This window comes from Tyto alba, unplaced genomic scaffold (assembly GCF_018691265.1).
Source record: "Tyto alba isolate M040663 unplaced genomic scaffold, T.alba_DEE_v4.0 Super-Scaffold_5, whole genome shotgun sequence".
Classification (NCBI taxonomy): Eukaryota; Metazoa; Chordata; class Aves; order Strigiformes; family Tytonidae; genus Tyto; species Tyto alba.
Genome location: NW_024881326.1, coordinates 6,354,675 through 6,370,856, shown reverse-complemented (window position 1 = coordinate 6,370,856; position 16,182 = coordinate 6,354,675). Strand labels below are relative to the sequence as shown.

The following is a 16,182-nucleotide window of genomic DNA, read 5'->3' as shown; positions in this document are numbered from 1 at the left end:
GTCACTCACTCGCTCAGTATCTTCTAGCTGGTTAAATAGCAGCTTTCTTCAATGGTAGTTATGCATTTATTTAATGACTTAAATTATTTTCCATCTAATGGAATTATTTGTTGGCAGTTCCTTATTGAACCTTAGCTTTTTAAATATTCAGATAAAACTTCATGTATTGCTAAAACAATATGCTTTTTCTTTTCATTTCAGTCGACGTGGCACAAGTCTAATGGAAGATGATGAAGAGCCAATTGTTGAAGATGTGATGATGTCATCAGAAGGGCGGATTGAAGATCTCAATGAAGGCATGGATTTTGACACCATGGATATAGACCTAGTAAGAAATTTACTTGTGTTTTTAGTGGGTTTTGGGTTTGTATTTCTACTTTAAAAATAGGATATTTGAATCAAATTTTCCTTTTGGTGAAACAGAAAAGTCATTCTTGTTGATCTCTGTACTTAAATGGCTGTGCCACTATCTGTGTACAAGTGCCATCTGTTCAAACTGCCGTAGAAAAAAAAAACCAACACTTCCTGTAATAATACTGTGAGATTAACATTTATTCCCTGTAAATTCTTACCGCTTGAGAGTTCAGCTTCATTTATTACAGTTTAAGAGCTTTTTTTTTCTGAAATTACAGCTAATGTGTTTGTTTGCTTACTTTCTAAAGCCACCATCAAAGAACAGGAGAGAAAGAACGGAACTAAAACCAGATTTCTTTGACCCCGCTTCAATCATGGATGAATCGGTAGGTTGACTTGCATAAGAGGAAAATAATGCAAAATCAGTCTTAAGGTTACAATACTCACTTCAAATTTTAAATGGAAAGAATGCAATCTTTAGGTTGTCTTCATTAGCTTATTTTGGCAGACTGGTACAGTCAATGAAATATTTTATGCTGTAATTCAGCTTCATAAATTCTAAGGTAGCCAATGTTCTCTGCAAGTTTATAGGATTTTTGTTCTTAATATTTTATATGTCGCTATGTAAAAATCAAAGCCTTTGAATCTGAGAAGAAAACACATCCAGTACGGAAAAGACCCTTGCAGAGGTTGGTAGTGGAGCTTTTGAAAAAAAACAAAACAAAACAAAAAAACAACAAACCAAAACTGTGCATACACAAAACTAAAGGCAAGTTTCCTGTTGTGATGAGCTTAGTTGAGTGAGACTGATGTCATGCCAATTGTCAGCACTGGATGGTTTGCGGGTTTTTTTTTTTTTTTTTTGTTGGTTTGGTTTTTTAAATTGGCATATTTACTTTTGTGCATAAGTAAGATAATGGAGAAAATAAGAGATAATACAGATACCTGTTTATAGAGATGAGAGGTATTTTTTCTTTCCATATAAAGTTTTAGGTCCAAAACAGCCGAAGTCTGTAGTTTCTGCTTGCAGTTGCCCTTTTTTCCGACTTGATAAATCTGCAGTCTCTATTCTCTTTTAAAAATCTGCATGAGGGATTCCTTCTGTCTTGAACCACTTGTAATGTATGCAGCCATTTTTGACCTTGTGTAGCTGGTACAAAATTACACTGGAAATAACAAGCTGCAGCAAGCCAGCAGAGGACAGTACAACAAGGCTTCCTGGGAATCTTGGACAGCTTGGTGGAATTTGGAAGACGGTTATGTATTTTTTTTTACAGTATTGTTGCAGCGTGAACCTGTTCTTGTTATGGGAGAAAGAAGTCTTAATAATGTTTTAAATGCAAATCCATATATTTTGTACCAGTAGGCCTTTGCTTTACTAATAATGAATCAGATTAGGTTGTGCATCTAGCTGTTGTGTGTTCTGTTCTTGAAGTAACACCAAGAAAGTATATCACCTGTTTTCTGATACTCTGTTTTAAAATAGCTCTTCCCCTCCCCTTCTTGATTTTTGATTGATTGATCTGTGCAATACCAGTCATTTTTTATTCCGACAATGCTGAAAATTCGGTCTTCTACAGGTGTACTTCACTGATTTCAGAAACCTTTCAGCTTTTCAGTTTCTAAACCTAATTAAGAATAGTTTTAATAGGTTTACTGCTGGTTAGGTTTCTTTCCTCTTACTTTTTCTCACTCATGGCCCCATGTGAGCCCGGGATTTGCCAGGCTCTGCTTAGCTGCAGTGTGGGAGCATCACCACATGATGGCAGCCGGTCACAGCCACATTGCCCTGCCAGCTTTTGGAGCCAGTTCCGCGCAGCCAGCGGTGGCTTGCCTCTGTGCCAGCACAAGCTGTATGTACTGTTCCTCTGCAAGGAGGGAGCAGTGGTGCACTGAAGTGAGTTGGTGCGGTCAAGGGGGCATCATCTAGCAAAGCCTTCTCCCAGGCAGGATGCATCAAGGGTGGTGATCCTGGAAGCAGGCCTGCAGAAAACAGCTGTATCATGAAACACAGCTGTTCTACAGCATAAATCCCACCTAAATTAATTTAACTGCCTAAATGGGGAAAGCTTCGCTAATAGTTTAGGAGGCAACGTGAATCTGTATTAAATCAGAGCTGAATTTATCAGTCAGTAGTATAAATGTAACAAAAACAAACAAACAAAACAATTTAATAAATGCAAAAAATCTTCTCTGAATAAAGTTAATTTGCTTTATTCATATAATTTATTTCAGAGGTCCATTCTTTTTGGAGTAGTTGCACTTGTTTTTAATAGACCTAAACATAATAAAGCTGTTTATTTTATTCTGATGCACACGGTTTATGATAAAAACTTTAGTTGGTCTCCTCATTTTTTGATGTGTCCAGTTATTGCTGGCATCAGAGGCAGTTGTATCTTAGTGTGCTACATTGTATGGTGCATCTAAAGTGAATTTAATACCAAGAACAGTAAAAATTGGTTTGTAAACAGATAAAAGTGTTAAGGTTCAGGAAAATTAAGTCTCTCACGGCTCTTTCTGATTTTATAAAGTCCTATAAAAGCTAGGACAGTCACAAGATCTTGATCTTCTGAGGGTTTTTTTGGCATATCAGTGGTGGTACCTACTTCCACTGGCATAAAAAAATATATGGCTTGATCCGACATGGGAAGTGGAAACTGATTCTTTCTTTCAGGAAAACTTTTTCTTCACTTAATCACACAATCTCCTGAAGGACAGTATTTTACCTGATTATTGTTTGATTTCTTTCACTGTCTTCCTGACAGAGTTGAGATATTTAGTAGGATATAATAACTTTGTGTCCTGACTAGCTGCTGACAGATGACCTGTTGTTTTTATGAACACAGACACAGCAGCTGCCAGCGTATAGAGTGTTTTGTCCCAGGCTCAGTTGCTGGAAACTACACCCTTGATTTCAAGTTAAGGCCTATAGAATGCCATTGTCAAAGAAGTCTAAGTTAGGCAACTAAGTAAAAATTATTTTGCAATTATTACCTAAAATAATTAAAGCACAGTCTTTATCACATTCCTCCTGGATCTAGTTAATCTCAAGTGTGGGAAAAATATTTTCTAATGAATGAGGTGCCCTTTTCACATTATTACATAAATCAGAAGTGTGGTGAATCTGGTTTGGAAGAAAAATAAACTTATAATGCCTTAACATATCTTGAAGTGTCTTAATCTTAAATCATATACTAATTGCTTTGTTTTTATTAAATGTGTAGGAGACTACAAATTGACACCATTTCTAACTTTTTTTTTAGGTTCTTGGGGTGTCAATGTTTTAATACCAGAGCAGCAAATAAATCAGTGGTGAAGTCATTTTCTAAGTGGAAGAGGAAGTTTTTCAATACAAAATTGTGGTAGATACAGTGAAATTCTGAACAGATTTTTCTCTAAGGAGAATGACATGCTTTCAAGATCAAGTGCATTGAAGGGGCAGTTTTGTTTGCCTGGAAAAAAAAAAAAAGAAATGTAAAGGACAAGTAAACAATTTGAGGATAAGCTACACTTTTTGTTGGGGAAAAAAAATATTTTATTTATGTGCTATCAGTTTATTTCTGGATCATAAGAAGTATTCCCTCTGAGTTTTAATCTAACAGTCTGAGAGGTGTTTGGTACAGATTTGAGCCCCTCTCTATACATTTGCTGGCTATACTAAATAATCATGAGCTCTGCTGGATTGCTGTTTACATCCATGAACTGAAATAATAGATGGATTGGTTTTTTTACAGTGATAGAACCAGAAGTGTCAGTATTTTAAATTAAATGCAAACTTCAGCAACAGAAGGTTTGTATTAATTAATCATGGAAAAAAAAATAAGGTAAAGCAGAATTTTAACAGCTTTTTTAATCTAAAACACACTTTTATTCCAAAAGCTTCATGTTAGCCTTCTCAGAAAGGTCCATAAACTATAAACTACCAGAAAGTAACAGATCTCAGTCATGCTTGCCCATTACCAACCCTGAAAGTTTGCTTGTCCTTTAAGAAAAATGTAATGTTGTGAAATTCCTTCCAGTAGTGCCACTGTATTTTGTCTCCAAATAAAAGAAGCTTATTGTAGTATGTTTGCAGAAAAATTCTAAACAAAAATTATACAGCTTATTAGAGTGTGGGAATAGGGATCTAAATTTTAAATAAAATTATATATATATATAAATTGGTGCTGATTTTATAATTGCGCAGTTTGTTTAGTTTTTTCTTACTTTTAAATTCCAACTTAAAATTATGAGGTTTCAGAAATATATTGAAAGTTTAACAATGTTTAAAAATAGAAGAGCATGAGAATTCATGCTTTAAAAATGATTTTTAAATTTGTATTTTATATTGTTTTATCTATCTGTCTTTGCAAGCAGTCTTCAGGTTAAAGATACTTCTAACAGGTTACAGTACATTTCCTCTGTATGTAAATTAGATTGGATAATAGAAATTCATAAACAACCCATAATATTCTTTGAAAGCTAAGCTTTAAACTTCATTTTGTGTCCATTCACAAATAAATTAAATTTGGTCTAAAACAGAAAGTGGTTCTATGCCATTTTGACATCGACTCATTTTGCAAGGCTTAGGCAGCTAGACATCATTTTAAAGGAAATATTAACTTATATTACATATGTATATTTTTTGTCAGTTGTCTCTCAGTTCTTGAGGTATATTATTTTAATCATTCCATGCCTTAATATGCTTGCAATACAAGAATCTCCCCAAATGGGTGAATACAAAAAGGCTTCCTGTTTTTAGACTCAGAAATTAAACATTCGGCTGTGGTAGCCAAAAACCATAGATTATCTAAAGGATCATGATAAAATATAATTATTTTACTAAGTCATGGGGTAACAACAAACTCAAAACTAGATCTGCCTAACTAATTTTACATAAATAAATACTCTCATGTCTAAAAGTACTGCCTATATTGTTTTTCACACCACTGCATTTAATAGAACTGCTGAGAGGACTGTATATATGATTTTAAACTTAAGTTGATTTTTCTTACTCTTGAAGGAGTGTTTCTTTGTGAAAGCAGTTCTTACAGCTTTGTTTTCAACCAGCTAAAAATGTTTTATATATTTACCTTAACCTGTTGTCCTCCACATTCTATTGTCCTAATTGTACTGTTTTCTGATTTGTATTTATGTCTTGAGACAGTAACTTTTTGAATAAAAATAAACCTACAGTATGTTGTATGTTTGATCTTTTTAAATCGGGGTTAGGGGAGGACAGTGAAGAAAGGGGATGAGTAATGCAAATGTTATGTTTATAGAAAACAAAATCTTTTTCCATGTCTTTTAAGTGTTTGTCTCAGAGTTGGGATAATGTATGAAAAACTGCACTGTTTTATATTTGTAATAAATTGTACAAGTTTTTAAAATGTGAATAAAGCACTAATTGGGTAATAATTTAAAGTAGAAAAGTTAATGCAATCATGATTGTTTTAAATATGCTTTCATTTGAGATAAACTTGTTAAAAGAATTAGTGTAAATACAGAGTGAGCTTTTCAAGAGGTTAGTACCTGCAAATAAAATTTTTAAAATTTGTATAGAACTTTTACATGCCAAGAAATCAATGGTTAATTATTTTTGTGTTATGTTTTTTAAAGGTCTATCGATAGCCTTTCTGTTGGTTTCTTTTTCCTATTAACTTTTACCTGACATTATTCAGAACGCTTTTGGTTCAGACACTGGAGGTACTGTATATAGTCCAGTTGAAATACCACTGAAAGTGCATGCTACTTTCTATTTCTTACATTTATCATACACCTGATAAACATTCTAAGCTTAATTGGCAAGACAGCGAGGAAATGAGGGGAAAACCCCAAAACATCTCTTCCCCTCCAGCTCCCCTCTCATCAAGTACTGAGCAGCTCTGGCTGTGTGTTAAAAACTCCTTTCTGTTACAAGGCTTTTTAAATGAGTCATTTTAAAATCTTAGAGATAATACCTGCTAATGTAACTTTGGATGGGTTTTGAGAACTACTACTATTAAAAATGTTCATGCCTGTTTCCAAATCCTGCTGTAAATTCCAATAGAATTTAGTAGGTTCTGAGTTTATAGCACAAGAAGAACACCTTCACTATACAATGTAAAGTCTGTTTTAGTTATACCATTTTGGTACAAAAGCTTGTAAATGAAAGAAAATTGGGTTTTGAAGAGATGTGATAAAAATGTAGAAAACAACAAACAATTCTGAGAAAGTAAAGCCTGTCCTCTAGTTTACCAAAGAGGCCAGAGAGGAGATACTGGCATAGAATGAAATTCAAAGGAATAGTCTTCACATATGCTGTAAAAAGTATTTCGTGATATTAAACAACCAAAGACAATATGCAAGAAGTTAGTGATTGCTGTTGTTTGGGTTTTTTTGTTTTGTTTTTTTTTTTTTGTTTTGTTTTTTTTCGTTTGGATGGTGTGGTGCTGATTCCTGTAGCCTGTTAGAGCCAGAAAATCCCCATCTTTCCTAATCTCAATATAATTAAATAATCACATCTTTAAAATTTACTCCTCTCTGTTTTCCTCATAGTTTACACATACACTTCTCCTAGCATGGGATTTCAGGATACCACTACTGTTACCTTTAATTTCCTACCCATAAAAATCTATTGAGTTTTTGGAGATTTTTTGATTCACAATACTGTTGTGTTGATTTTCAACATATAGCTACCTTTTTTTTTTTTAATAGCCTGATGAATGTTGTGAGCTTGTTGAGTCATTGAAGCATTTGTCGTAATTGTCAACTTGTGCTTCAGAATTATTTTGATAAAACAAATTTGTTCTTTAAAAATTACTTAACTGCTTTAATTTCATTTTCTTTAATCAATTTATGATACTGAAATGCAGCTTATACCATTCCCTCATTTTCCATAATCCTAAGAAATCTCTAGTACAGAGTTTGTTTAATTTCTGATATTTATTGGCATCCAGAAGGGATCATGTCTTTGATGGAAGTGGGTGATGACATGTATTTGGAAAACAAGGTAATGTAGGACAATACTATTCTATAATGATAATTCTATTTAAAAAGTAACAGTTCAGTGTCAGTTGCGCCTGTCATTTTCCTCAGCTGTCTTTTTCTCCTGTATCCCTTCTTCATGGTGCTGAGCTTTCTTGAATATATTTCTTCGAGTAAATCTTAATTTTCATATTTTTTTTAAGTTTTTAACAGCTAGACTTTGAGCCATTACAGACTTTGTAAATGTGTGCCTTCCAACTAGAGATTCGGTTGCGCTTTTTGTTGTGCTTTTTGTAGCTATTGCCAGATTTTATAGATGTACATCATAGTGGCAGTATAGTGGTAGGAAGCTGTAACTGTGCCCAGAAAGATGCTCCAAAGCATGTTAAAGTGATTGGATGGCTGGCTGACAGAACCTGCATGAAAATTTCCCTGTTCTTCTGGAGAATATGTACCATTCTTTGCAATGGAGTTATGCTTCCCAAAACTGATTGTGTAATTTCTGCTAAGCTTTTCCAAGCATTTTTTGACCAGAAACGAAGAGGAAAGGCCATCATATTTTGCCTAGGTGAACTATTTTTGTCAAAGAGAAACCTGCAGTTACCAGTTTTAAAAGTGAAATTTGTGTTCAGCTGATAACATCTTGAATTCTGCACTTTCAGAAAAGCTATTTAAGGGGAGGGGGAGGGGGGGAATAAAACAACAAAAAGAACAGTAAACTATAAGTCAAAATAATAAAACCTCTAGAGGTCTTAGAACATCTCGAATTAGGAAGGAGTTGTGAAGTTAGTAGTTACTTCATGAAAGCATTCAAGTAATACAAGAAGGCTTTGGAGAAATTGATTAATGAGTTTGATGAAGACAGTTTCTTGTGTGTCGAGGTGGGTAATGACAGGTCGGATCAATGTGAACAGCAGCAGTTCATTTCAAGTTTGGTAGGCTGTGGACATACCTAGAATGCTATCCTGAATAACATCCTGTTTTATTTCCATTCTTTAAGAGTGCCTTTGAAAGAGGTTTTGTTTTTTTTTTTTTTCCCCTGGATACTAATAGTTATGATTTATTTGTCAGGATTTTAGCAGGGATGGTGTCCTTGTGCTTATTTAGCCCTTCTCTAGACTGCTCATTCAGTACATTTGACCTCAACTTAAACTTCTTTCCGTGTACCTTTTTCTCAGAATTGCCTGTAACATCTGTCAACAGGCATTGTAAGACAGTGGTTTCTTGGGAATTGATACGAACACTGTGTCATAGTTCATGCAGTTAATAGCTGGTTTGGGTTGGCTCACAGCTACGGTGCGTATGAACCGGCTTCATCTCAGCCTTCTGATCTTGCGCTGCTCAGCCCGAGTATTTATCTGATAGAGGGCTTCAGCCCTCACATACTGTGTTGGCAGCTCCACGTGAAACCTCTTATTTACCACGCCATATGGCCATTCCAGGAAGCCATGCAATTTGCCGTTGCTTTTTAAATAGCAGTTAAACCACAGTTCTTGAGTGACGTATGTGCAGATCTCTATTATTTTAACACACTCTTTTCACAGGTTTATATTCTGTTTTCTTCTTTTTAGACTGCTGAACAACACCAAAAGCAGAAAAGCAAACCACATCCACTTGTTTTTCATATCATGCACAAAAGCACTTAAAGATGTGGCATATCTTATATTTAGCCTGCTCTTTGTATTTTTCATCTTAAAATACTGAGCTGTCTTTTACACAACTGTTCTTACGTATCAACTGACAAAACTTGTCTTTTCATTATTTCTGTTGCTGGTTTATAATCTTTTGAATCTTGAAAAGCAGATTTTTTGGTGCGTTTTTTTAACTGAAGTCTTCCATTAGAGCTGGGAATTGATGTGCTCTGTGAAACCTAGCGTGGATTAGGGAAGTGGCTTTGTCAGTGAAAACGCTATCTTGTCATTTCCATCCTGTTTGAGGTACTGATGGTGTTACGGTTTACGGGCATGCTGTGTAAATGCTTGTAACTGGAGAAACCTACAGATTTGAACTATCAGTAGTTTCCCTTGTTTAGGATTTTTTTTTTTTTTTCCTTGCTCATATCAATAACTTGTACTTGGTGAAAACAGCTTGGTTGAAGTGCCATGAAGCTAAAAAGAACAGATGTTCTATTTGAAGTTGCTTTCATTACAAATTATCTTTTTTTTTTTTTTTTTTTAATGTTGCAACACTTCATTTTCCACATCAGAATGGTTTTTAACTTGCATAGTTCTGTAGCTCACATGGGTTGGATTTGTAGATCTGACAGAAAGAAGTGGTCCCCTGTAGAATGGAGAGACTGCCAAGGATGCAGTTTCAGCTGTTTTCATCACCTTCCTTTTGCTGGGATTTGTATAGAGTGACCCAAAGAGAATAGGTTGGTTGATTGTTGTGGCACACTACTGATTAATCACCGACTGTGACAGATCACAGATTCTGTGGATTTAGACAGTGAGAAGCATCGTCTCTTCGCATGATGTTCCTTTAGTTACCAGTATTAGATTTAGGTCAATTGAGCCATTATTAAAGTTCAAAAGACATGTCTTTTAGACTTTTCTTAAATCCCTATGCCCAGGGGAAGTCAGATTTTTTTTATTTTGTATTTTTTAAAATTTGATTTGCTCTTTCTCTCTCATTCATGTACCAGAAATGAATGATGTGTGGGGCGGTCCACAGAACCAAACCACCCCACTCTGATGTATAATCAAAACCATGGTAACTTGGCAGGATGGATCTTGCAGGTGGATAACGACTCCCGTTCTACAAAGCACAAACACATGTACGCACAAATCACAGCACCAGATCTAGTTCACACCAGCACAACATGGATCTGGAGAACAAGGTACTCTGACAGGTCAGCATGTTGGGCCTGGCTGGCAGCTTGGCCCCAGCATGGTTCCTCCTCAGGCTCTGCCTTCTACGTGGTGTCAGACTGTGGTGCCCATCTCCCCTCCCAAGGGGTAGCTAATTATTCCTATGTTAACTTGTCACCAAGCTGCCAGTGACCTTGCCAGTCCTGCAACCCTGCGTCAGCCACCTCCTGACTCCACCAAAAAAAATACCAGAAAAGTTACTTTTGCTCTCCAGTTCATTTAACATTGGTTAGCATGGTCAGCCTGGGCTGAGCAAATTCAGTCAGGTCTCACCTCAGTGAGAGAACTCATTTTTTTGTCAGAAAAATATTAGAGAAATCAGCTTTGTTTTGGGGCCAAGGCTTTCAGTCCACTGTATTCTAGGAATAAAAAGATTTGCTACATCAGCATAAAGTACACTTCTTATCCCTGTATGACTTGTTGGGGGAGAGGAGTGGGGAACATTTATAGTGCTAACGTTTTACCCGAGACATCTTTTTCAAAAAACTCAAAAGATTAGTAGTAGTCCTAACTCAATCCAACTTTGTTTATAAAGAAGTCCTCCTGAAATGAGGACTGAAAATGTCACTGCTTTTATTCTTCACTCTCGGCCTGAATTTGGATGGCCCCTCTTACTCCACACTGTATATAACTGGTCAGGAGAGCAATACAAGCCCGGTGCTGTCTTGGTCTTCAGGTGCTGCTGTATATAATGGAAGGTGGGCAAACGTGTGTCTGAGGGCATTGAAATGACAAGCAGATACAGAGAGATCCCCTCTGCTACCTGCATACATTGAACAGGATGATTATTTTCTGAAAGTAAGAACAGTGATTCTTGTAATGATAGACTTTTTCCGTACCATTTTAAGGTACAAAGGAGCGTACACGTTACAGGAATTTGGACTGTGATTTGGGGAACTGAGCCTTGTCTTTCAAGGCAGATATGTTCATGTTCGTGGTACAGCTGATTACAAAGAATTCTGCTTTCAAAGGATGATGCTAGCAATTATGCAAAATAAAGCTCAGGTTAGTAATGCTGTGCAGCTCAAATCAATATGATATTTTCAAAGTGATGCCTTGTAGCTTTTGCAAAAGTCAAATCATTAATTCTGTTTTCATTCTAGTACCATAGCATTTAGGGGTGAGATTTCTCTGACTCTGACTCTCAGATCTGGATAGAAAATTTGTGGTAACTTATTTACTGAATTTGGCCTCTTTGACTTGTTCAAACATTGGGTTGGGGTTTTTTTGAGTTACTTCTATTTCTGGTGCCACTATTCCTGACTGAGATTCAGGTATTTTCTTCTACCACCCTTCAAAATTACAGGGAGCTTTTTTAGTTATCTTTGGTCCCTGTTGTGTTGTTTTTTTTTTTTTGTTGTTGTTTGTTTTTTTTTTTTTTTTTTTCCCTAATCCTGTTTGGATAACTGAGGCTTTTTAACACTGTTTCAGTATAGCTCTTGATACTTAACACATTACTGCGTGAAGATGACCTTCGTATTAGCAGACAGCGTGAGATTTCTGTTCAAGACGGCCTCTGGTCTCCAACCAGATAGAGGAAAAGTTGCAAGTATTTGCTGATGACATCCAAAATACTGTTAGAACAACAATGTTTGTTGCAACATCCAACCTGGTTATAATTTTTAATAAGACTCATAGAAATATTGATTGCAAAGTGTCTGTAGAGATCTTCTAGTCCCCAGCATCCCTCTGGATGTTTAAGTCAGCCAGTTGAAGTCAGTGTGAACAGAACAGATTTTTTTTCATAGCTGAGCTTTAAGCGCTGTGAGGGATGGCAGTAACCGGTGCACTACCCTCGTGGCTCAGAAGTTTTGTGTCTGTCCCAGCTGTGGCTCGGGGCGCTCGGCCCTTTCCCTGTCTGTGTGGCTTCCCCAGCCAGGAGGAGCTGAGCTGCGGGGGCGCTGCCCCCCTCTGCCAGCCCGCACAGCTCCGGTCCCTTGTCCTCTCCGAGGGGCTGGTGTGTCCCTCGCCGTGACCCTCTGACAGTCTCCGCTGAGCTTCCCCAGTTCCTCACCCTCCTCTCGAGCTGGGAGCCCAGCAGGAGACACGCTACTCCAGGCACGGCCTGGCCGGAGCAGCGGCTGTGACACTTCAATCTGCTGGCCAGGCAGGCTGCCGTGAAGAAATGGAATCATCTTTAATCTGCTTAAGCCAGGATTGAGCAATTTTCATATTCAGCTGACTCTCAGCAGGCATTTCCAGAATTATGAGGCAAATATATTTTACTGTACACCATATTAATATATTGCAACTTGAGGGAGTATTTAATATTCCATGTATGCCTGTTTAGTCACTTGATCTGCACGAGCAGAGATTTACTCTACTGGAATGAGAGGGGCTGGTCTGCAGAGGTGCAGTGTCTCCCCGGCCCCGCAGGCAGCCTGCTTTTCATCAGGCTAATGAGCTCAACAAGACTTAAATGTATTAAAATTATCTTTTTCCTTCAAAATATTTCCATCTAACTCTGGTACTTGTGTGTAAACTCCCAAGTATCACCCCTTACAATAGCAGCGTGTAAAAGGTGCAGTGGGGCATGTCTGCAGGGGCCACACATTCTGGATGTTTCTTTGGGCTAGAGTTGATCAGATCCCCTGATGCAAATGTCACTGCCATGCCTGGTTCATGGCTGTCTTGCAGCCTGGGATAAGGTCTCTGCTTTTGTTTTGTTTTCTTTTTTTTTTTTTTTCCTTTTGGTTGGTTGGTTGGGTTTTGTGTTTTTTTTTTTTTTTTTGTTTTGTTTTTTTTTTAATTTGTTTTGTTTTTCCTTTCTATTTTTTCCCTAACAGTTTGTACCTGCAGATCTTCACAAACTATAAATGTCTACAAGAACATCCAAATAAGCAGAGCTGTTCTTGTTGCTTTATGGTAACAAAAAAAATCCTTTTTACAGAGGAAAGAAGGTCATGATAAGCCATTTCAGGGTGAAGATAAAATTGGTTAATAAGACTCTTCATAGAGAAGAAGGATAGTGATGAAGAAAATAACCTTCTTAAAGGATACTTCAGGATTTGTATTGTGAGAGCCGGGCTGAGGCTTCTCCACCGTGTTTTACAGAGTGTGTGTGTGTGTGTGTGTGTGTGTGTGTGTGGACTTTCCCCCGTGTCACTTGGGATGCGGGAGCCGTGCCAGGGCGCTGTGAAGGGTGTGTGGGGAGGTGTCTGACCGGTCCCAGGAATGCTGTTTTCAGTGCCAAGTGCTTACTGCCCTTCCCTCCCAAGAACAGCTCTGCAGTGTGCTCCAGCAGCCTTCGCCTCGGCACACAGAGGCTTTCACCTGTCAGCAGATGGAGGATTACCTCTGTGTTAATGAGCAAAATGGCAAGTACTTCTGGAGCTGAAAGGAATTAATTGCTAGATTAAAATGGGCTAAGTTCTCTATCTTAGGAAAATATTAGCATGTTAGGAAAGTAGTAAAGGAGCCTCTAATAGAAATAGAGGAGCCGGCATAGTAGAAAGGTGAAACAGGAGATGTTTACATGGTTTTAGTGGCTGAGAAATTTGAGAACAGATTGTACTTTTCAATACTGTCAGGATGCGATTTACAGAAATTCTGGTTTAGATGTGTAACGGAAAATACGTTTTAAGTGCTGGAGCATCACTGGTGAAGATTGCTGTACTGCCCGCTGGAGAAAAGGTCAGGTAAGTGATGTTTGACTCATGGGGAGAGGACTTCATCGTTCTTTCATTTGGCCAGACATCTGGGGGAGAGAATACATTTTGTTCAGGCTTAAGTGCAGCATAAATGTAGCTAAATTTATTCGAGGACCCAAAATAGCCCAGAAGCGTAAGTCATGGTGTGTTATGCTGTGCAGATACTCTTTTATCTCCCCTTATAGATCCTCCAGTAGCCTGATAGGCGCCTGTGCTTCCACAGTGTAAAGTGATCCGCCCCAGTAGCATGGTCATGCTGGTTTTCAAGAGATACATGGCCACCAGAAGGGCTCCCTTAAGAGGCTCAAACCACAATACAAATTCCACGCTTTCACCATAATGCCTTCTAGGGAAGTATTTGGGCTTGTTTCAGGTCCTTATATCACCGATTACTGGATCAGTGGGATTTGAATGCTGCCTAAACCGGTTATTCCATTTCCATCACAAGGACCACCCTCTCTTCCCCATTTCTCCTGTAGGGCCCTTCTCAAGATAATACTCAGTTAAAACAGGAGGTCCTCACCATGTTGGCGTGGTCTCTAGCTGGGGCTCTGGGAAGAGGTTCTTTCTGAATCATCAGGAAAAAAAGATGTGCATCAACCTGTCTTGGACTCTGTTTTCTCTATTAGCATGTCTTACTGTGTCCTCTCAGCGGTCTTCCAGCTAGAAAGAAAAATAAATTCAAAGGTCTGAGTGTGTTCAGAAGGAATTTGGGGTGAAAGTTCCACTGGAGTCAGTCATCCAACTTCTCATACCTTCCTATAATTTCAATTTTTTTCTCTTTTTTTTTTTTTTTTTTTTCCCCTAGGTCTCTTCTGAATGGATTTGTCATGGCTGCAACAGTTTTCAGCCTGGAAAAAAAAAAAAAAAATATATATATATATATATTTTTTTTTTTAACCTTTCCCTTTTGCGGTTGCCTGACTTAGCAGTAGGGCAGATGTCTTGCAGCGTGGTGTCCCCAGCCTCGCTGCCGGCACCCGTCGCCTTGGCCCCGACAGCGGTATCTTGAAGCAGCAGACACAGTGAAGTGGATACCAGTAAAGCATAAAAGCAGTAACATAAGAAACCACATGGCTACTGCCATATATTAGATGATGACATAAGATATACCTATATATCATTTCATTAATAGCAGTTAACTTAATCAGTTCTTTTCAGCCTTGGGGATGAACTTGTCAGCCCATCCAAAGTGCTGTCCTCTACTCTTTTACTGCCTTATTTCAACCTGTGTTCTAAAATCGTTAGAGTTTCTTAACTCATTAGGCATTTGCACAATTAATTGTCCAACAAAAAAAGCCCACAATTTTTTATTTTAAAACTGAATAGTTTTAAACTGGAATTTATTTGACTTCGCATTCAGCCCCTGAGCTGGTGTCAGGACGTAGGTAATGCTGACTCCTGCACCAATTAGGACTAATCAGTGTCATTTAAAAAGGAATTTGGGATCTATCATATTTGATATGCTTTCCATGAAATACTGAATGTTTCTGTCTTCACCCTCACTCAGTGGTAGCTGAAGTCTCCGTGGTGGTGTAGATACTTGTTTTAAGCCAGGCTAAAACTCTGCAGGCTCTTCTAAGCAGCGAGGCATCGTTACAGCGATAAAAAGGAATCTTGGAGGAAGTGGGAGCAAAACCCTCTTCTTTCTTGAGGAACGATCATAAAACCTTGAATGACTTGCTTTTCTTTGCCTCCATTTACCCTTCATGCAAGCAGCTCCGTAAGCCTGCTTTATGTTGTACAGCATCTCTTGTGCAGAGCGTTGTGGCCGAGCTGGTGGCTCAGCATCCCTGTGCTCCCTGGGGCCAGCGCCGAGGCGGGGGGGCTGGGCTGGGGAGCCACGGGGAAGAGAGCAGTTGGCTGGAGATGGACCAGGAGTGGCTGGGGCTCTGCTGGTGGGTCCTCACTCCGGGGGTGGTTGGAGGGTTTTCAAACCACTCCTTGTTGCCCTCCTCAAAAGGATGTGCAAGATAGTGCTCTAGGAAGGGCTCGTGTTGGAAGCTTTCTGTATAGATGAATTCTCACCACCCTATTACATCAAATTCAGAGATGGAGAGGCTTCTGCTTATGTTGTTTTAAGAGATGCAGCGTGTTAGGCAGGGCAGTTTCTCACAGCAGGACATTAAAGGTCCTGCAGCACTCAGGGTGCAGCAAAGATGGAGGAATCGGGTGTTCAAGCTTCTCCTGAGAATGGTTTCATGGGCTGCCTCGGTGGGATCAGAGGTCTGGTGCTGCCTCGTCTTACACCAGGTAAAGCATTTCTGCGTGGGAACTGTGGATGTGAACAGGCGGAGACTCACGCAGGGAGAGGGTCAGGTACTTGCTCAGCAGGTGATGTCGGCTGCTCGATACGCTCCAAA

The 16,182-nt window shown here is 38.4% G+C and overlaps 1 protein-coding gene across 2 annotated transcripts in view; it reads left to right on the top strand.

The window, feature by feature from the left end:
• The window catches only part of STAG2 (stromal antigen 2), an 81,754-nt gene extending 75,839 nt beyond the window's left edge, over positions 1 to 5,915 (top strand). For both annotated transcript variants that reach the window (XM_042807151.1, XM_042807150.1), the window contains exons 32-34: positions 202 to 328; positions 663 to 740; positions 3,618 to 5,915. In XM_042807151.1, the coding sequence (XP_042663085.1) occupies positions 202 to 328; positions 663 to 740; positions 3,618 to 3,641 (229 nt within the window). In that variant the 3' untranslated portion in view covers positions 3,642 to 5,915. The remainder of the gene's footprint in view (positions 1 to 201; positions 329 to 662; positions 741 to 3,617) is intronic.
• The last annotated feature ends 10,267 nt before the right edge of the window (positions 5,916 to 16,182 follow it).